Source organism: Zeus faber, assembly GCF_960531495.2.
Source record: "Zeus faber genome assembly, chromosome: 1".
Classification (NCBI taxonomy): Eukaryota; Metazoa; Chordata; class Actinopteri; order Zeiformes; family Zeidae; genus Zeus; species Zeus faber.
This window is the reverse complement of record NC_137193.1, coordinates 16,667,871-16,690,249: the sequence shown is the minus strand read 5'-3', so window position 1 is coordinate 16,690,249 and position 22,379 is coordinate 16,667,871. Positions and strand designations below refer to the sequence as shown.

The window sequence follows — 22,379 nt, the reverse complement described above, 5'->3', positions numbered from 1 at the left end:
TTCTAGAAGAGGGTGACGGTGAAGGGTATGAACGACAAATGACACACAAGAATCTGGGACTTTTTATTTTTAATTCCTCCTCCAACAGGAAAGTAAAATAAGAACGTTAAAAAAATGTCATGAAGTAAAAGAATAAAGCCAGAACCCTCACACTTTAAACAACTGGCAATTTGGAGCTGAAGGACCAAGTCATAGTCTAGCAACTAGATGATCAAAATTGAGATAAAATCTAAAAAAATTACCACAGGTATCAGCTTGTAATGGAATTATTTTTTTTAATGTATTATTAATTTATTAGTGTTTGCCAAACATTATTTGTACACAGTAGGTATCGATAAACAAAGCCTGTTGTTTTACATGGTTTTACAATGTGGGGCCATCATTTGTCACCAGGCAAAACATGTGAAATCACAGTTTAAATGTTGAGACAGAGCGATATTAGTAAATGGAAAAAATAAAAATAAAAATCACCAAATGCCAAGTTATAAAAAAAAAAAAAAAATGGGTTTGGTTAAAACACAATCTGTCTGCAGGTATCAGAGCGCTGCATGTTTTACTTTTAAAGACCATTCTAAGGCTGGTTAACAGTTTGAGGTCTTATCACATCAGAAATGTCGACTGACGTGGAACAACACGACAAATTCTGACAAACAGCAATGAACCGATAAATAAAATCAGACAAAATGTTTCCGTCGTCATCATCCTCAGAAATTCAAACTGAACTTTATTGTATCATGACAATGTCTTGAAATGATAACTTAAGGCATTTGAAGACTTTATTGGGAGCTAAAATCCCCTCGGAAATCTATCCAGATCACAAAAGAGTTGTTCTTTAAAAAAAAAATATATATATATATATTTATATATGAAATGAAATAAAAAGTCCTGCTCAGTAGCGATGAGTCTGATCACGTGTCGTGGAGACGATCACGTGTTCTTACCTGTCGTTCTTACCTGTCGTTCTCTTCCGAGCGCCGGTCAATAATAACACCTAATTCCAAACAAACTCATCTTCCACCATTGTGTCCAAAAGAAACATTAAATACACGGTGTCCTGAAGTTAAGGCGACAGCACCGGTCTCGACGCCGGCACCAAACAAGAAGCCAAACGGGGGCGAACTTGACGCGGACGGGTGAGAATTCTGTACTAATTGCATCCACCTGACGCCCAAGCGCCCCGCTCAGAAAGCCCCGGACGCGTGGAAACGTTCCATTTGAAAACCCAATTCCTCGGTTTGAATGGTCCGAGGTTTACCGTGGCTTCTTTAACTTTTCAAACGCGTCCAACTTCGCCTACCTGCTTCAGCGTCTGCTGGTTCTATCCCGATGGGAAATTGCCAAAAGACACGTGATCCGTCCAGGTGAGTCACCGGGGCCGGGGGGGCGGGGGGACATTATTGGAGAGATGTGATTGGCTGCTATGGCTGTCAGTCAACGCCTCCCGTCGCGGTTGCTACCGGCAACGGGACTGTTTACCGGAAGGGAGTGGATAGGAATTACGACGAGCGAGGGCAGCGAAGAGTCGCTTTTAATCGAGTTTCTGCGACTTCGCCGCGGCGGCCTTAACCTGTGTGTGTTTACGTGTGTGTTTACGTGTGTGTTTACGTGTGTGTTTACGTGTGTGTTTACGTGTGTGTTTACGTGTGTGTTCACGTGTGTGTTCACGTGTGTGTGCACGTTGGGGAATCAGGATTCAAGACTCAAGAAAACTTTCTTTGTCACATGCGTCACAAAAGGTGCAGTAAAATGATATAAGGGCAACTCCAAAGGTTGTGCGAAACAACGCGGGTAGAGTAATACAAACAATTATACAATTATACATATATAATATATATATATGAAATCTAAATAAGAAAAAAATATATACACAGCAAAGGAAAAGTGTAAGCAAAAACGCCAGCACAATGATTTAGCAATAATAATAAACGTGAATATGTGTGTATATATGTACATTTTGCAGAATATGTGAATGTATGTGAATGAATGTGACGTGTACCTGTCATCTGTCGTACAATTTAGTCAAATTTTAAATAATTGCTATTGCCAAGCATCAGTTAGTGCCCTAAATAGCATTACAAGCTTTACAACCATAGAAACGCTACAGGAATACTACATAGATCATGTAATTATTTCAACTGATTGTTTTGCCGCCAGTGCCGCACACTTGCTTTCACGGTCACTACTACGGTATCGGAAATGGATTTGTGACGTCACAACTCGCCTCCATACAGCCGAGCGCTCGCAAGCCCCCTTTGAAGCCCAAGAAGAAGCTGTCGACTTTACGCCAAATAAGAACAAGGCACGTCCGTAAAAACGTACACACCGATACCGATACACCGATACGTTAATACACGCACACACGCACACACACACACACACACACACATCTGCACAAACAAGCAGCACTTGTACAATTTCACCAGGGATGGTCTAGTGGTAATACCGCGCACTACCGCAAGATGTCGCAACGTGCATCGATAATATTTCGATTGCACCGTATCGCTTCAACCTGATTTCCTTCCATGTCAAATCTATGGAGATGCTTCCAGACATTTGATGGGAAGGTGTGTAAAGATAGAGTATCATTCTAGTGTTTCATGTTGGAATTTATATCAGTCATTTTCTCTCGCCCTCAACATTAGTCAGGCCATTTCGGACGAAGATGCCCGCCAAAAAATCCAAGCGTGCAGCCAAACAAAAGGAAGGTACTGTTATGTTATTACCACATCTTTGCATTAAACAGCATATATATATATATTTCTGATCAAGGCACTGCGAATAATATGCTGAATGTTCTTTTAATTCCTGTGGAAAGGGACAAAAGATGTTCCACCTTCACCTATGACAACCGAGGTACAGGCTGGTGAGTATAGAAATAGTTAACATGCAATTGTGTATACCAGCTCTGGTAACTCTACTAACATGCAACAGTAATTCTAATAGAACCAAAAATATATGTACTAGGCTACAAACATTCTTGGATTAGATAAAATGACATACTATTTTTTTTTTTTAACCACCCGCTCGTGTTCTATATCATAGAGTTTCCACAGTGTGGTTCTTTTTTCACTTGAGATATGTGACGTAATGAACGTGACATCTCCCAATCTGAGCTGTTCTTTAAAGAAAAAAAACAAAACAGTACTATATACATTCTTTTGATGTTAGTGTAGGTATACTGTTGCATGGCCTCTGGACAGGTGCATGACTACAGGTAAACTATATCAGAACTCGCTTGTGGGTTCCCCATTGTTAAAAGTCCCCCCCTAAAACAAACTTTCGGACAAATACAGGTCAAACAGACCTTTTGGCATCTCAATTTACAACAAGGGCTCCTGTGTGAGTCGATGGTGATGACGTTGATGATCGATGGCAGATGAATGGTAATAAACATGACATAATAAAAATGTAGAAAATGTGTCATGCAAAGGGATTAATGACATAGTATCTCGAAAGAAAGTGAATAATATTAAGAAATGGTGGAAATGATTAGGTGTCAATTTAAAACAAAAAGACAATTCGGAGGAAAAAAAAAAAAAGCCCTACGTGTGTTTTGGAAGCTTGTGGACCATATGAACACATATCACATGCATCACCAGCTTATAAGGCCTAGTGGCTATTACTGTCGAGTGGCATCAACCAATACGATAAGGTCATGTCGTAATAGATTGCTGCAGAGCCCGACACTATCCGTAGATATATTTGGGGGGTGAGGGGTGAATTCTGAACGCAGAATGGAGAATATCAAGGGGCGTCTTTCTTCAATGGCGTCTTCGGCGCAGGTATCCAATTGCCCTCCATCGTCCCTTAATCTCTCGGGCAAATATTTCCCATGAGCGGTGAGTGCCGCGGTCGACACATTTCTCTGTGAAATGAAGGGTGTGAGTTTCCACTACAATGATCTGGCGTGGGGCCTCAGTGGTCTGGAGTAGAAAAGGCCGCCACACCCAGTTGGGAAGTGGTTACTTAAGCCGTACTACTCCGGCATTCCCAGCGTCCCCTCAGCAACCTTGGGGAAAGCCTTTGAAAAGAGAGGCCACAAGTGGGATCAAAATGGCCATTATGCAAAGCCCTGTTTATCGTACGCAGCTCCGGACCGAGCCGGCCCTGAGATCTGAGGGACTTGACGGAGGCCGTCCGTATTTATAGCTATGAAAATGCCTTTGTTGTGGCAATTTGGTGACAAAATCGATCAGACGTTCTCATGATGAAAAGGGGGGGAGGGGTTAACCAAAGCCGCCATTTGTTGTGGTGCTTCACCCGAGGATTGTATTTCATCGAATGGCACCAGAGGGTGGTCTGCCCTGCGGGAGGGGCTGCGGGAGGATCACAAAGGTTCCGTGTGTTTGATGAGAAAAGTGGGGGCAAGACTTTGTGGCCCCGACTGTAGATTGGGTGTCTCCCAAAGCCTGCTTGCTGTGCGAACACCCTCCCGCGTCCTCTGCACGAGCTCCTGCCATTGTGCTTCTGCCTCTTTAGCTCTGTGTCTGCCCCTGATACTGTTTGGTTTTTGGTTTGTTGTCATTGTTTTTAATACTATCAGTGACTAAGCGAAGCGTGCCCAGAACCGTCTCCCGTGTTCAACCCTTTTTATGTGTGTATGTGCGCGTATTAACGTATCGGTGTGTGCGTGTTTACGATCTCGATCACGGCCCCTCTCTCTCTCTCTCTCTCTCTCTCTCTCGCTCTCTCTTCAAACAAGCTCACCCACCCGACATCTTCCCAATGGTGGTGACCTCGGCCACCCAGGAGATGTTCGGGTGCCGCATCGACGAGGACGTCACCAGCCAGAACCCCTACAAGCTGCTGAAAAAGGAAGACATCGTGCAGGACATGATGATGAGGGCGGCCGTGTCCGATTTCAGCCCCATCAAGCAGATTATACTGGTGAGGGTCCGACGCCCAGGACCGGACGGCAGAGAGCGCCCTGAGCGCCAAGTTTCTCCCAGGTCCAAAGTCCAAAATAAACAACATAGACAACCTACTGATCCCAGGGGTTTCAGATATTCTCAGATATTAAAAAAAAAAAAAAAAAAAGAAACAACCGAGCAGCAACGATGCTGATATTTGAGTCCTAATGCCGTCATGTTGTCGGCAGAACTACCCTGAGGATGAGCTCCTGCTGGTGTTGGACTGGAAATTCACTTACGGCTGCAGCTTCTACCTGGTTCTCACACCAGAAGCCAGAGACAGGATCCTCAAGGCATGCCGTAACAACTCATTTCATCCACGTCGCTGTATTTCCTTTTTTTTTTCCTTCATTGTTGTGTTATTGTATGTGATCTTCTCTTCCCATGTTTCCCAGCCACCAGAGCCCGAGGCCGGTGAAGGGGGTGCCGAAGAAGACGAGGAGGCGGACGCCGATGAGTTCGTCGTGAGGAGCCCGGTGCCCCAGCCGTGGGTGTGCCAGGGCAGTGATAAGGAGATAGCAAACGAATCAGTCCAAGATACTAGAAACAAGGTACTGGCACACATTTGTTGATCGACTGATCGATCGATTAATCAATCAATCAATCAATCAATCAATCAATCATCCCTCCCTCTTTTTCCTTCCCTCCATCAGCTGAAGTTCAGGGTCTTTAGAAATCGGAGAGAGTTTGGAGCGCCCGTGTCTTTTTCTGACAGGAAGGTCTCCGACACCATCGAGTGTCCCTCCTATAAGGACCCGACTTTCAGCCTCCAGAGGATGGAGAGGGACTGTGCGGTGGAAGCCATCTCCCAAACCCGGGAGTCCAGCACTCAGGTCGACTGGTAGGGCTTCGGCGACGTAGAGGGACCCCCGCCCCACCAAAATTCCGACTCAATCAAATGAGAATTTCCATTTATTTATTTATTTATTTAATTATTTTTTTCTATTTCACAGGAAATCTCCAAAGAATATGTGGGTGCAGTACGAGCCGCAGGAGATGGACGAGGAAGAAAAAGAAAAGATCCTTCAGTCTGTGGAGCTGAAGGAGTTCATCAACCTAGTAGTCCCCAGGTAGTGAACACCTCACTGGACGGCCGGGCTCTTGTTACTGCGTCTGCCTGGAAGTACGTTCAGGCATGGGGTGACAAAAAGCCAAGCTAATACATCACCGCAGCGGTCCCGAGGTTCTCACGTTCATCGTTTTTTTTTTTTTCCTTTTTTAAAGCCCGGGACTGTATCTTGATATGCCGAGGGAAGTTAAGGACATTGACCTCCGCCGCTTGCCTTACCAGACATTTGTCATTGCTGTAGATGTATTTCTTATTCCCCAGCCACCGGTCACGGTGCTTACAAAAGTAAACAATTAAGTTTGTTGTTGATTGAACGCTTTCGAAAGTAATCCTTCAATCTCTGACGTGCTTTCCGTTTCCCCCCCGGAAAAAAAAACGGTCAGCGTAATAATGACTTTGTTGTCCAATCTTCCCACGGCAGGTTCCAGCTAGCACTCCAGCAGAACGAGATCATGGACGTGTTCTTCGACGACTGGAAGGCCCTGGGCGACGAAAGCGGCTTTGGGCGGAAGGTTGACACTCAGCTGAAGCAATACCAGTCCTTCACCGACCTGACCTACACCAAGGACAAGGCCATCCGCACCATCACCTGGCACCCCAAAATCAACGGTGAGGAAACTGCACCTCCACCAACTCGCCTAGTTTGTACGGTTAATGGATGAAGCGCTGCAGTGACGCGACCCACGTCCAATGCCTTCCAACATCAGCCTCATCTTACACCTTTTAATTATTACATAACATTTACATAAGCGTGGTCATCAGTATAGCATGGAATTACGATAGCATGGGTAATTCACTGCGGCTGCCTTCACTTCACCCCTTGCGCGTTCCCGATCGGTGAATGGCTGCGGACCCCGGCCACCGACAATGGAAACAGTTGTATAGAGGAGCCTGTTCACAATAAATAAGACGCAAAAACATTGAATGGGTGTTCCTTATAATGTGCCGTCTAAATAAACATTGTGATCACTATAAAATCCGCGATTTTTCTTAAAAAACGAAATACTCTGAAGAAATACCACTCTAAGTGGGTGTGGGTACGTAAATGATGACCACCAACCACAGCGATAAAAAGCGACTCTCTTGGATGTGCGGCGGCTTTGACCGCGCTAATCCTCGGCCTCTGTTGAAGCACCGCTGCTTATGCTGAGCCGTGACAGAGTTGTGTTGTGGCAGGTGTGGTGGCGGTGGCCATGGCTGAGAGGGCGCCCTTTAAGCCGTCCCCCTCCCTCATCATCGTATGGAGTTTTGCCGACTCCCTCAATCCCCAGGTATGGCAAATCTCCAACTCTCTCTCTCTCTCTCTCTCTCTCTCTCTCTCTCTCTCTCTCGCTTTCTAAATCCCCGCTGACAGCTAACAGGTGATTTGTCTCTATTCTCACGTCAGATGGTGTTGGAGGGGACCTTTCATGGGAAAAAGCTCAGAGGTTTTGCTTTGTGCTGCCGTTCAGGGCTGTTATTGGGCTCGGCGGAATTTGAAACGCCTCTATTGATTTGACCCTGGCGCTCGGTCAAAGAAAAGATGAGCGGCGGCTAAATTACTGGAGTGTAATGAGAGTTGTATATGGCGCGCCGCCTCACTGCTGCTGCTGCTGGTGGTGGTGGCAGTGGCGGTGATCAAGGTCAGCTTTCATGTCTGTGGAAAAAAAATGGGACTTCAAAAATAGCAGCAGGTAGCTTGAGGAAACCAACGCCATTACTTAGGGAAATCCTTTGTTTATTTAGCACAGCGGGGTCCATTTCTGCCGCTGACTTAAACAACAGCAGTCTGGCATGACACTGGAAAAGATCTGCTTCATAGTACCAACCCCGCTGCTCCAAGTGTTTTCCTTTTGTTCGAGTTGTGCCGAAATGGAGCCGCACTGTACATGCTTGGGTTTCCAGATTAAAAGTTGAACTTTGAACAGAAAGTCTAGAATAAATAAATACCCGAGATGGCAAGTGCCCAGAACACTGAAGTCTCCACTTTGAAATGCAATAACTGATCTGTGTGTGTGTGTGTGTGTGTGTGTGTGTGTGTGTGTGTGTGTGTGTGTGTGTGTGTGTGTGTGTGTGTGTGTGTGTGTGTGTGTGTGTGTGTGCGCGTGCGCGTGTGCATGTGTGTGTGTTGTTCACAGTTGCTGCTGCGGAGCCCGGGTGACGTCTTTGCCTTTGAGTTCTGCCCCACAGATTCCAATATTATTATTGGCGGCTGCATGAATGGCCAGGTGCTGTGTGTGTCTGTCTGTCTGTCTGTCTGTCTGTCCGTCTATGTGTCTGTCTATGTGTCTCTCCGTCTGTCTGTCTGTCTTTCTGCTTGTCTGTCTGTCCATCTATGTGTCTGTCTTTCTGTCTGTCGCTCCGTCTGTCTGTCTGTCCATCTATGTGTCTCTCTGTCCATCCGTCTATCTATGTGTCTGTCTCTCTATCTGTCTGTCCATCTATGTGTCTGTCTGTCTGCCTGTTTGTCTATCTCTAGCTCCCATTCCAACTCCCTCAGCCGGTTCCGATTTTAAGGAACCCTGATTAGAAACAAGTAAATATAATTTACCGGGGACATTTGTTTGCACTTTGGTGCCGTTTCTGTAGATATTTGAACAGATGGATATGGAGTGTGTTTGTTTAGTTTAATCGTCAACCGTCACCTTGTGTGTCTCTGCGTTGCCTTGGCCGTGCGCTGTCATCTCAGGTGGTGTTGTGGGACATTTCCGCCCACGTCGAGAGCTTGCAGGGGACCCGGCCGGGCCACGGCAAGAGCAACGTCCCCCACACGGACGCCTTCGTAAGTAGCCGGTGTCCACACCCCGGCGCTGTGATGTCCCCGTGCTCGGGTGTCTGTCCGGTTACGCGCAGCCAGCCTGCTCTACCCAGTTGTGCGGATCATCAGATTATCAAAGAGATTTCCCAAAGGTGCTGTATGAGAGGGAGCGAGATTATGATGATACGTTGGTGCCACGGCTCGCTCGGCCTCGCTCCCCATCTCCCCGAGTCTTTCATTAGATGGGAATGCAGTGGGCTGATGGTCCTTTTCAAGCCAGCTGCAGCTGTTTCGAGCAGTCCCACAAAGCAAATCTGTTTTACTCTGCAGAGCGGGAATATCAGACGAGGTTTCATCCGACTCCAGTCAAGGGTATAGAGGTATGGTAGTAAAAGTATACGGCCCCATAGAGACCTTTGGCTCATTGTGCCACACAGACGCGACACAAAACCAGTTAAGCCTCACCAAGCCTGAACCCCCCCCCCCCCCCCCTTGATCCAAACACACTTTGTGTCGCCACCCCCCCGGCTTTCTGCACTTATTTTATTACCTCTACAGTGGAAGGACTCTCCCCACCGCCCTTCTTTCCTGCCCGCCGCTCTCTCCGTCGCTGTTTACTTTTCATCCTCCAGAGTCAACAGTGGGCGCCCCGTGTTCCTCCAGCTGTCCCACTGTCACTGAGAGCTGTCGCTCTCACCCAGCAGCTGATAAGACACTGACCCCCCCATCGCATCCCACGCACACGCAAACAACCCCACCACCACCACCACCACCACCCGCGTGTTTGCACTACAAACGGTGGCAGCTTTTATCCACCCGAAAGCCATTATTTCTGTCCGGGGCTGGAGGGGGGCCGCAAGGGTACACTCCCGCAACACCTGGCCGTGGCTTATCAGACGGAAATCAGGGAATCTAAATAAAACAAACGCTCAGTGTAGATTTGTGTCGATCTTCCATGAAAAACAAACAAAAAAAAACAAAGAAAAAAACCCTGAAGCCGGCGATCCCAGCCCCTAATGCGAAGCAGATGCGGCCACGGGGGTAGTTGTGGTCGAAGAGCGGAACTGTTATCGCATTTCACAAGACGACGCAGAATGGAAAATGTTGGACAAAACCAGCTATTTTGAGCTTTCTGCAGGGGCACGTTGTTTACCGCCGTGGTTTGTGAGCAAGCTTTTCCTCGCAAAATGCCCAGACTGCGTTTATGATCTTATGTAAGGAAGAGAGAGGGTCCCGCGTGGAGTTTTTATTTATTTATTTTTTTTGGATCGATGACCCGGAACCCTGTTGCGTGTTTTTTGGGGGGGGGGTTTTTTACCCGCGTAGGTTTGTGAACTGGAGGCTGGAGCCCTCAAAATGGTCATTGTTGTACCGCTGTATTAATTGTGTCCGTCCCCCCCTCCCACCCCCAATAGGACTTTGAAGCGAAGAGGAAGAGCGAGATCCCCGTGGTGCGTTACTGCGCCGCCTCGGCCATAGACAGCGGCCACAGAGCGCCGGTGACCGATGTCCAATGGCTGCCGGAAACCTTCGAGGTAATGGAAGCCGAGTAGGGTGTAAGTCACCAACAGGGCTGCAGCGCTGTCCGCCATCATTTGACTCGCCGTGCGGATTATTCCTTCGCATGCCAGAGTTTTATCAGCGTTTTATCAGCGTTAAACTTTTCAGAATGCGGCACTCACCACCGCATTGATTGGGTTATCCCACAGTAGATAAAGAACAGAGTGTTGGTTTTAGAGCAACAACGACTTAAACGGAGACATTTTAATCACATTTGAAGTAAACACTCTGGCAGAGTCTCCGACATACCAGGAGCTTGAGACTTTCACACACAATCGAAATTGCTGATAGCGAAACACTTAGGCTAAAAGCATGATATCTGTTATCGCCCGTAATGTTTCTCTATCTAATAACGACTTCAAGGCTAGAAACATATTCAAACAGTGCTAGAGAGCATCCAATCTGTGTTAAATATTTGGAAAAACATATGTATTTTACCTATTTCTAAGGGATTTTGGCCCTGGTTTTATCCGCAGCAGGCTTTTTCTGCTATATACTATAAACTGTATATACAGTATATATATGCCATATATATACTGTAAAATTATTTCAGTGTATATATATACTGTATATATACATATACTATATATATATACAGTAAGTAACAAAAGCACTCAGGTTCATCGGGATTTAGAAACCACAGTTCCCTAATGATGCTTGTCCCCCTGTCTCCACACAGCTTATCGCTTAAGAAAAACAAGGCAATCATCGAAGTGCCCCGGGGGGAACCTTAAACCTAAAACCTTAAAGCCCCTCCCCGCCACCCAGCCTTTCACTCAGGGTGCTCGTTGGCTGACATAGGGAGCTGACTCCGAGGTTGGCGTTTGTTGATTTTGTGGCTCTCTCTCCCTGATTAGGTGACCAAGATGGGCATACCGGTGAAGAGCAGCAATGATCTATGTGTTCAAGTTGTCACCTGTGCCCCTGACAGGTAGGGCTGATGAGAAAAGGAAAAAAAGAAAGATGAAGAAAGAGAAGATGTTGAACCGAAGCGCTGTCAGCCGCTGTCGCGGGGTGATAGGTGGTGGATGTGACAGTGTGCCAGCTTCTCTATGTGTCTTGCTCTCCACCCATCCCTCTGTTATTGTTGGCAGGGCCTTTAAATCTCCCAGGTGCAAGACTACCTGTCTGCCTCTGTTCCCATTAGCATCCATCCGAGCCACCTCCCTGTCTGTCTGACTCTCTGTCTCACTATTTGTATTGGTGACTGACATAGAAAATAGACACAGCCAGTGCCTGTGCACTGAACCGTTTTGAGACGGTCACGTTCATCGTGGTCTCAAAGCATCCGATCCTGATAGGGTTAGGATCCCAGCTTGTTTTTAGATTTTGATTTCCACGCTTCCCCGAATTGTCCGTGACCCCTGCGTCCGTCCCCAGCTGTGTGATGTTCTGGGACATCCGGGGGAGCGGTGAGAAGCTCCATGAAAACCCCTTTGACGCCCCCAACGCCTTCAGTCACCTGGGCCTCAGCTGGAAACCCTTGCTTAAGGTAGGACCGACGAGGTTCCGAAAAACTCAATATCTTTACTTCATTGCAGCATTAAAACACAACAATTAACAATATCAAGATATGACCATACGAACCAAGATCGTCCAGTCCTAGCGGCATTTAGGCGTTTAAACATCGATTTGACATTGAGCTATCGGCTATTCGAGTTTGTGCCCCGGTCAACTGATTGGGGCACGGCCCTTTTAGGTCCGTCGGTCTCTGTGGGTTGTTCATCGAGCGGTGCCCTCCCCCTCCCCCAGGTCAACCTGCCGAAGCCCGATAACCACGGGGAATTCAACCCTTTGAAACTCAGCCTCGAAGAGAACACCTTGGACACGCAAAAAGGTGGCAACACACACAGGCGAGGGGGGCACGCACGCACGCACGCACACGCACACCCAAACACACACACACACACACACACACAAATCACTAAGCAATGACACTGCTTTTACTGTGCTGCCCACTTATTGTATTTTGGACTTTCTAAAAGGTAAATTAACTCTTCTATCTATCGGGATAATGTGCAGCCAGCTGGTTATTATCGCTTGTGGCAAACGATTCACCCTACAAAAAAACCTTCACCCTACATAATACCGAACTATTTACTGTAAGTGAAATTTGAAATTGAACATATGTGTATATCCGCAATTATGTCTTCAAGTCTTCCATGGTAGTTTATTTGTAGCATCACAAGATGTTGCGGGCCTGCCGCTATCTAACGCTAGCACGCGATTACATTTCTTGCCCACCGTGTTTTCTTTCTTTTTTTCCCATTCAGTTAATTTTCGCGTAGGTACATTTTGTAAAATACTAAGCGTGTTATTAATACTAGGTCGGACGCTAGAAAAGAGAAAGTGAATGTAGCTGCTTCCCGTGCGCGCGGCAGAGTCGCAGCACAGTCTGTCGAGTCAGATTTCACTTATCACGGGAGGAGAGAAAGAGAGAAGGCTCTAGAAGACACCAAGATATACTTATACCGTGTCTAGATCGGGACCTGTCTCCCTCTCCATGCGTAATCTCCATGCGTAATTTGCGGCGGCGACCTCCGTCCGCTGCCCTTCCCCCAATAACACATTGAGAACATTGTGTTTTTATTTTAGATTTATTTTATTATATTTTTCATTTGACTCCGAAACAAAAAAAAATCAGCACCGTGTGCATAAATGTTGTCTTGAGCTTATTAAGCGGCGGGGAAAAATTCCTCGCCGCGGCGTCCCTGCTGACCACTGAGTGCCGCTATCGAAGCATCAGAGCACATTGAAGGAAGCTAAACACAGACATGCAGGAGGAACCCGGAGGCTCCACCCGATGGTCTTCAACCTTATCCCTGCCCGTGCTGTCCGTACATCTCCCCCCGTGTTGGGTTTCCAGACTGCGCTCGGGATCGCTGGGCACAGTGATCGCTGAAGCGTGGCAGCGCTTCATTCCTTCAAGTTCCCTCCTGCTTTCACCTCCCGCGCCCCTTCTCATTACTCCGCCTGACCTCCTCCAGTTTCATTGGGCTTTATTAAGCGACAGCTCCCGGACAAGGCCCTCATAGTCCTAGAATTAGCCCAGTTGACTGTCAGCTCTTTGCAATATGCCGCCTCGAGGAGCTCCCGCCGGGCCTGGAGGATGTCCCAGCGGGTCGCGTCTGGTCAAGAAGAGGCCCGTCTTTGTCTCCGTCGAGGAGCTTGCCCTTCCGTAAACATGACTTTGACGACTGGCACTCGCGGAATTAAGGCGCTCGCTTACGCGGGCAATAAATCCGCCCGCGTTTTTCGGCGACCCCAGCACAGGCTCCCGTTATGTTCTTTAATGAATCCCTCCGCGACTGAAACGTTAATACCGCCACTTGAGACATTTGAATGTCATTGGTAGACTCAAAAGACCCCTCCTCTGCCGTCCGCTTAGCTCCGTCCTAATGATGTACGCCTACCTCTAATCCTTGGATGACCCAAAGAGACAGAAAGGAAGACAGAAAGGTGAAACCGCCACAGCCAACAGGACAGCCCACAGGGTTCTAGAACCAAGATGGGAGAAGCGTCATTGTAGCTTGCAGACACCTGCAGTCGGGGGAAGTGGCCCAGGAAAGGCCTTGCAGTGAGGGGTAGACAGATCCGACCTTTCCGTAGTTTGTCTAACGGTAGTCTGGACGGGAAGTGTTTTGGGGGGCGACCCCCCCGCTGATAAGAGGGTGTGAGCGGATTGTGCTGTCGCTGTCCATGACGGACAGTGGGGCCTTTGTGATGGAGAAAGGTCGCTCCTCTCGCCACCAATGCCGCCGCGTTCACTCCCACAGGCCCTCTCTCTCTTCTCCCTTTTCTCCCCGTCTCTTCTTCTTCTTCTTCTTCATCTTCTCCTTCTTCTTCTGTCTACTCCTCTACCCCTCCTTTCCTCCTCTCTGTCTGAGAATTGCCCAGAAAACCTCCGGGTCAGAGTTCCCTCCGGACATCCCCCTCCATCCGCTTTGCCTTCTGTATTGCAAGTGTCAGTGAATACACCTTGATGGATGGACATGCCATCACACAACAAACCAGCTTATTTGCATTCAGTCCTCAGGAGTTTTACAGTAGCCTTTTTGTGTCACTCCTTCACAGAAAGAGCCGTCCTAAAACCCCCCCCGGTGTACGGCAAGTTCGGCGTGCCAACAGGAAAAAACCTGCCGGCTATGGACGGACTCAACACCAAGTTCTATGTCGGAACCAAGGTAAATGTTCAGAGAAATGGAGAGATTTGACCCTCTATGCCGCTTTTCACCCACGTTCCAGGTTGGATCACCTTTCTGGAGTGGGTGGTAGACTGACCCAGGAGGTGCTTCTTCAGTGCTTCAGTACTTCTGTTAGACCCGGGCCACACCAGAAGGCGACATCGTCAGCATCACGAAAGCGGCGCCGTCATTTGGCGATTCGCGAACTCCTTAAGCCGCACCCTTGAGGCTTTAAACTTAAAATTGTGAATTTTCTCAACTTTTAACCTTTTCGTTTTCAACCTGTTACTTTTCATTTTATTCACGTTTGGAGTCCTGTTCATTGTTCACGTGGTTGGATTAGTTTCGCGCTTATTGTTTGTTTTTCACGCAGCAGCTTCTGCCGTGAATACGACGCGTTTTATCGTCTGAGTTTATAAAATGACTTTCCAGGCGTGTAGTGACATCTAGAAAAGTCCTGGGCGTGGTATTTGTTTTCCTGCTGGAATGATTATATTTTCTTTATATAAGTGAGGTTTCATTTGTTGTGGGGGGAAATGGGTTCAACTCAGTAATCCGCCTGAGGATGGCACATCAGTGATTTTCTACATGTGGTTGATGCATACCAGGCTTGGTAATCAAATATTTTCACTAAATACATCTTTTGAATGGACCTCTATGGGAATCTGCGCTCCAGTTTGCGCTTTGCGCCCGGAAAAATAAAGCCGAGGCGTAAAAACACGAGGGGTTTAGGAGCCTCGCGGCATGACGCTTCCGCAACACTGATGCTTCTGCTTGGTGTGACCTACCATATTGATTAACACGGCAGCGTCGCTTCTGCTGTGGCCCAGGGGTCAGTCGCCAACCTCTGGCATTGCCAGCCTCTGGAAAATGTTTCTCCACAGACGTCCTGGCCTTTCCTTGCCCCTTGATTTGAGACTGCGTTTATTTACACACGATAACAGATGAAATCACATCCTGGAAATTGTTTGCCCGAAAGGCCCACAAAGACATTACGTCTCATAGTTATTAATCTCTTCAACGACCGAACAAAGACGGAAAATGTTTTGTGCGTGACATCATCACCAAGAACTGGAAATGGAAATTTTGTGGTATTCTAAAATGTGCGACCTGAAAACTGTTTAAACCGCTTCTCGGTTATGACGCCTGTTGGTGACTTGAAAATGTGTCAGCGAGTGAGAGAGTTCATAACAAAATATGCATTTATTTTATTTTTTTACCCCAAACAGGATGGAGAGGTCATGTACACTGACTGGAAGGTCCAGAGAGAGATGCCCTGTGAGTTTTCAGGAGAAATATTACCCACTGATTCATTACTCTTATTCTTACAAATCATCTTATTTAGCTTCCCAAATAAGTCCTGACATACGGGCCACTGTTTGGGGCAATGTGGAATAAAAAATACTGAAATGCCTTTAAGCAAACCTACGCTACGGAAGAAGAAGTCAGATTAGTGCGATAGATTCAAAAAAAAAATTTTCCGCTTCCTTACCCCGGCGTGTTTTCAATGTTTTGGATTCCCAAAAATAGCAATCAAGTGATGATTGTGATGATGATGATTTATTTAAATGGTGGGGTAATCACAGATTAGCACCAACAGTGCAATCGTCAATATAAATGTCTGCTTTTGCCATGGAAAAATAGCATTCAGTGCTCAAGGGAAATTAAAATGTCTAGTCCCCTGTGATCTGGCTAATGATTTGACCTACTGGAGCTAGACCTTATTACCATCGGACCATAGACTGGCACACAGACATGGCACCAACGTTGGTTAAAGCCCCAATTAAGCTCACAGGCACAGACATGTCTTCTCTTTATCGCTCTCCGCCTGTCTCTTTCTTTTACTTCTGCCGTCATCTGCTCCGTCCGTTTGTCTGCCTGTCTCTCCGTCTGTTTGTCTGTCTGTCTCCCGCCCTCCCTACCCCTGTTGTCAGTCGCGAAGCCCACCAAGTGCTGTATGGTCCACGACGGCATGGTGAACACGGCGCGGCGCTCTCCCTTTTTCAAGGACACCATTCTGTCAGTAGGGGGCAGTATCTTCGCCATCTGGAAGGAGGGCATCATGGTAACAATGGCAACAATACTCACTGCATACGCCCTCCCCCGCCCCGCCCCCCCCCCCCCCCCCGATCACAGACTTAGTTCCGGTTCCTTCTCCCTTCTTCTTCATAACTGTCCAGGACGGCCCCATCATGCAGTCGTCGCGCTCCCAGGAGAGGTACACCACGGGGTGCTGGTCGTTGTCGCGCCCCGCCGTCTTCTTCCTGGGCCGGGACGACGGCAACATCGAGGTGTGGGACCTGCTGGAGAAGTCCCACGAGCCCTCGCACATCCAGAGCATCACCCCCGACCAGATCACCTGCATCAGGCCCTGGATCGCCTCCCGTGAGTTCCACGGCGCCCCCTAGAGGACACCACAGGGGCTGCACCTGCACCTGCACCCTGGAGTTTTACACTTTATCAAATCGCCGGCGGGGTGTTCGATTATGATGAAGACATTTGTGTGATATGGTGGCAAATGTGACAGTGTACCTAAAGATTCTATATTAAAACTATGGTAACATATTTTTAATTTTTAATTAAATTACCAAAAAAAACAAAACATTTTCAAGGTACATTTTTGCTGAGTCAAAACTAAGTACCTTGGACGAAAATGCCTGTTCACGTCAACCCGAAAAATATAGACAATGTTAAAAATCATGCCTGTTCGCTTGAAATCTTGACCCATCCTGGAACTGTTTTGTAGCCTCGCAGTTCCTTTTTGTAGCTTCTGGTCCAAGCTACTTTCCATGTCAAAACAAAGGAACTGAAATGATTGTTCGGTGCCTCTGACTGACAATAAAGCATCTAAATCCGGATCTGGATCTTCCCGGATGAATAAAGTGTTATCTCACGGTGATATATCTTATCTTCTATTTGCAGTTTGTGCTTGCGTTGCAGTAATCTGTCGTGTGTCTACCACAGCCAAGCAGCACTTTCTGTCGGCGTCCGATGAACTGGGGACGCTGCACGTCCTGGAGATCCCGCGGATACTGCGCATCCTGGGCGCGACCGAGGCAAGGCCATCCAACCCGCCCCTGAGTTGTCACTGGACAACTCAGCAAGATCGATATCAAATCTGGCCAAGAAAGTTTGTGTCTATTTTAAGAATAGTTTTGAGAATTGTGCCGTTGGTGTGCGGCCCCAGCTTCCACATAATGAAACATTCTTGTCCTTTGTCCCGATGAAAGGTTAGACTCTTTTTTTTTTTTTTGAGATTCGGTTCCTGACGAGTTGACTTGCTAAAAAAAAGACTTTTCAAGCTTTTGTGGTGCAACGCACGGTGAACGAGTGTGGGCTTCCATGAGGAGGGACGAGAGTGAGAAGAGTCGGCTCTGTTGGACACGGAATTCTGCAAAAAAAACCCCCAGTAGATTGACACTCAGGAGTTTGTTTGTGCACGTTGCTCTTTTTGTTTGCGGATGGAGATTCAGACTTTCAGTCGAATCCCTGTGTACCAGGCTGTATTTGCCGAGTCGAGAATCAAACAAACAAACAAACGATTATTTTGCCGGAGCGACTCCCGACGACTGAGTCATTAAAAAGATTTGTTTTGCTAGGAACGAGTCTTTCGCACGTCATGCGTCACTCGGCATTTGGTTCCAACTCATAAATTCCCTCTTCCAGCCCTTGTTTTGTTGTGTTTTTTTTCCACAGCTGCAGAGCATGAAGGTGAAGTTCTTCGATAAAATGGTGGACAAGTTGGCTTACTTTGAGAAAAGGAAGGGATCGAGGGCCATGGAGAAACAGCAAATGGAGGCGGAGCAACTCAAGAGGGATAAGGTGAGATGGGAATTCCAGAACGTCAAAATGCCGGGCATGTGGCTGGAAAATGGTCACTTTGAAAAATGCCTCGAGGAAATATGGGCACGGGCGACTGGACGTCACAATAGATTTGAGTCCTACACTGACACTAACCGATCGCCGACGTGACCTTGAGCAAGGCGTGCCATCCTGAAACAGCAACTGTCACTTTGAGAAACCATGGCGACCCCCGACTGCTCCTAAAAGATACCGAATCCTGCAAATGAGTTTTATCGACCCGGCTGTGAAACTGCTTACGCCGGTTCTGCATCGCCCAGACGCTTTCTGTCTCATGACTAATTCATCTGGGCTGGTTATTCGATGCGGGGGAACCCGGGGGGAGCGTGAACGTCGACAGCCCAATGCCTGGAAGAGGGTTGTGCTCTGCACCAAATATCCTGGCTCTTGGATGTTTTGGATGCGGCTTTCTGAGGATAGGAGCGCTGGGGGTCAGTAATACTGGCTCGCATGCAGTATTGTTTCAGTATCGATACTGTGTCATTGCAGTAACACCTCCTTTATCTCTTTCTACTTGCAAGAGAGAGAGTTAAAGGCATAGAACAAGATTTATGTATCGTGGGTCATTGTAAGAATTTGGTGATTTGTGTGTGTGTGTGTGTGTGTGTGTGTGTGTGTGTGTTTGATTTACAGTTCCAGAGGACTGTAGTACACACAGTGGTTGGTTAATGCACTCACACAGAGACCATAGAGAGGATGAATGCGTCTTGTCAAAGGTTTTATTACTTTAAATGTGTATGTATAGAGCTACCTATAGCTATCCATATTTAACAGTACACAAGATTTCCAACCTGTTACCGACTTAGGGGCCGGGCAAATTGAACCACCTTCATATCCTTTACACATACACAGACATTTCTTGATCTGGCAACAACATAAGAATTTGAGTGAAAACTCAAATGTTTATCGGTAGCATTACCAAAACGAAGGAACAAAATGTATGGTCCCCTTAATACCAGCGCATGGGATCTAACATCAGATTCTTTGTATTATTGTAAATATGTTTGGTTTTTTTTTACTCTCTCTTATTGACACGAGCCCGTAGTGTTGGTGAGAATCTGCTTTTTTTTACAGCTGGTTGCCATGGTGTTTGTTAATGTGTGATGTTCAGTTATTAAACAACCCCCTCATTTTCCCGTTTGGAGACAAAAAACGTGAGACAGCTTTCAGCTCCCTGCAAGGAGAGCCAGCTCGGAATTTGAAACGTCACATGCCGGAGTCACCGTTTCATAGGTCGTAAATAGCAGATTCTAAAATACCGGACAGTCCGTGACTTCCTTTCAATTCGACATGGCTGTATGTCTATTTCTCCTGGATGGATTTATCGGGATGCAAAGTCATATTTCGTGGACAAAGTAATAAACCATCAGGGAGCTACAGATTGTTTTTCCGGGGCTACCTGTGATTCTCTGTCACAGTAAAAGCGCAGTGTGTTCTGTAAATTCTGCCTTCTTCACCGTTCATTTTCCACGTGTCAGTGCTGACGGATGGCCCTTAACGGCTATGGGTTAACTGAGGAAAACGAGTTCCCTGTGAAGGTTTTCTTTCTCTCACATTGATGGCATCGTGTCATCTGCTGTAGATCTCATTGTGTTATTGATGCTGGCATGAGGCAACGTTTCAAATCGGATTGGCTACGATTTGTTTCCAAATTGCCAAATTCACCTTGGTGAAACAATGATCCCCGAACTAACCATTCCCCTGATCAATATTGACCAACTGGATGCTTCTCAAATAGCCGAGCAGCAGCCGTTTAACCTTTCTGACCCTTCCGGTGCGCTGTCCATTGCAACTCAAACCTTCATTTGATGTCGGGCTAGTATTCTATGTTGTGTGTCTGCGTTTAGGGGGATGAGTAAACGCTGCCCCTGGTTATTTAAACATATGGTACCCGGCTCGTGTGAAGAGGATTAAATATCCCCGGGACTCTTGCGCTGCGTTCCCAGGAGCCCTCCAACCAGGAGAAGTCCATGATGCAGATCGAGGTGGACATGCTGAAGGACTTTGAGGCGTACAAGACTGTGGAGAAGGATATCCTCAAGACCATGGGCCTGCTGATCGAAGAAACCCCAGAGTGACACCTCCGAGAGTCACAATCTACTTTTCTGCGTTTGTTTTGCGAAGATGTTGAAGATGCTGCGATTTAAAAAAAAAAACCAACAAAACTTTTTCTTACCGGTTGTCCGATTGATGCGGCTTCTCCAGCTGAGAAAGTGATGCGGTCGGGGATTCTGGTATCGGAGGAGCTTGTTTGGGGGCCTGTCCTTTGGCGCCCAATGTGTTATGTCTTAAATTGTTTATGTATTAAAATTGAAAACGCATGGGCTTCAATTTCATTCGGTCCGGTACAAATAAAGAGAAAAGAAAATCGCCAAATTGAAATGCATTGGTTGACATTTAGTTCTGTGTCGCACGAAAGAAGTCGGACAGTCGCGCTCCGGGACACGCGCTCCTTTGATCGGCCAAAAGGCTTCTCTTGATCTCCAAACAGCGCCCGCCCCCTGGCTCTTCAGGTGCACAAATCACTTTTGTGATTTGTGACTCATTTCACTGTGCTCGGGGTGCAAATTACAGAGCGCACCGAACTTGTCATTTTGTCAAAAAAAAAAACAACAACATTTGAGACTCGTAGCGGCGGATTCAAGCAGTTGCAGTTATTGACTTGTGTTTGTGCTCGAAAAATATCCAAGAAAAAATATATATATTTGTGCGTAAATGTTCCACGTGTGAGAATGTGTTTTACACCACACAGTATTAACTGCAGTAACTGCAGCACAAATGTGAGCGTACGAGTTTCACATTTTGTGATACACGTGTGACTATTTTTCTACTAGCTGCTCAGTTGTTTTGATTCAATAACACCTTCATATTCTGGTGTCGTTGTCACGTCCATCAGAGATCTAGTGAGCGAGCTCCCCGTATACGGTGGCCCAGAGGCTCCGGGTATTGCAATCCCTTTTGGAATTGGTCATCGTGGATCTGAACCTTGGCAGAAAATCATTGAGGTGGTTCTTGAGTTTCACGGCTCGGCTGTCAAATGAAATATTAATTGGCTTATCGTCCGCCCAGCTATTGACTGAACGATATCGATCTGCACGGTGGCATCAGCTGTGGAAACATTGAGAGAGGTCGCTCTACACCACTATGACGACATATATATATATATATATATATATATATATATATACACACATACAGTACACATCCTCAAAAGGGTCGGTTTGTCACGTCTGGATGTCTGTAAAGGTTGAAGAACATAACAAATATGCAAGTAAATAAAGAAAGTGCATTGTCCACAGGACCTCACACCATCGTAACCTTGGTGGCATGGACCCACTTCTGGCTAGAACAATTAAATCCTAGGTCAAACGACCCAAATGACTCAATCTCCCCCACTGTCCGCACGTAAACCAACCTTCATTCTCACAGTCCCTATTCTATGGCAGACATTTGAACCTTTCCACACTACAACAGGATGTGCGTGCACGTTCGGTTTTAATAGACGTCCCATTCGCCGGACTCCCTCTGATATGTAAAGAAACGAAGCCCCAGCCGAGCGCGTTCACCCAAGGTCACCAACAGGAGAGATCCTGAGAGGAAGAATGGGTGCGAGGGAGGGAAGGAGGGAGTGTGAGAGGGAAGGAGGGAGAGGATAAGAGAGAGGCCCACGGGGGCCTCTCCCCAAGTCTTCCCGCTGCGGCCGAGGTGGCGCGCTGGAAAGGGACAACAGCGGGGAGGAAAGTCTCCGAGTCATCGGCGGAAAACTGGCACCGGGAAGGGGAAAAGGCAGCGGCTGAGCGTGCGGGAGAGAGGGAGGGAGGGAGGGAGGGAGGGAAGAAGGGAGGCAGAAACGGCGATGACGTCGTGTAAAAAGCTTCCAAGCGGGTGAGAACGGGCCCCCTTCAACGGAAGTGCGACAGGGCAGTGTCTGACAGATTACACGCCACGCGGCTGACTTCGGCCCCTGCAAAACCCTGCACCCCCCCTCGACCCTGCGTGTCAATCAGGGGGAGCGGCGGGGGGGGGGGGGGGGGACTCCTGACAGAGACAGGCATCTA

General features: G+C 47.3%; 1 protein-coding gene across 1 annotated transcript; it reads left to right on the top strand.

Annotated features, from left to right (window-relative positions):
- Positions 1-2,662: 2,662 nt before the first annotated feature.
- On the top strand, positions 2,663-20,399 carry dnai3 (dynein axonemal intermediate chain 3; the record flags this gene model as incomplete). Its single annotated transcript, XM_080010225.1, has 21 exons — positions 2,663-2,705; positions 4,703-4,887; positions 5,099-5,203; positions 5,306-5,461; positions 5,564-5,751; positions 5,864-5,980; positions 6,401-6,588; positions 7,156-7,250; positions 8,097-8,186; positions 8,648-8,740; positions 10,132-10,251; positions 11,134-11,207; positions 11,657-11,768; positions 12,029-12,113; positions 14,351-14,460; positions 14,522-14,540; positions 16,395-16,525; positions 16,641-16,845; positions 17,425-17,516; positions 18,157-18,282; positions 20,268-20,399. The coding sequence occupies 21 exons, from the start codon at positions 2,663-2,665 to the stop codon at positions 20,397-20,399; spliced, it is 2,466 nt and encodes an 821-aa protein (XP_079866351.1).
- Positions 20,400-22,379: the final 1,980 nt, after the last annotated feature.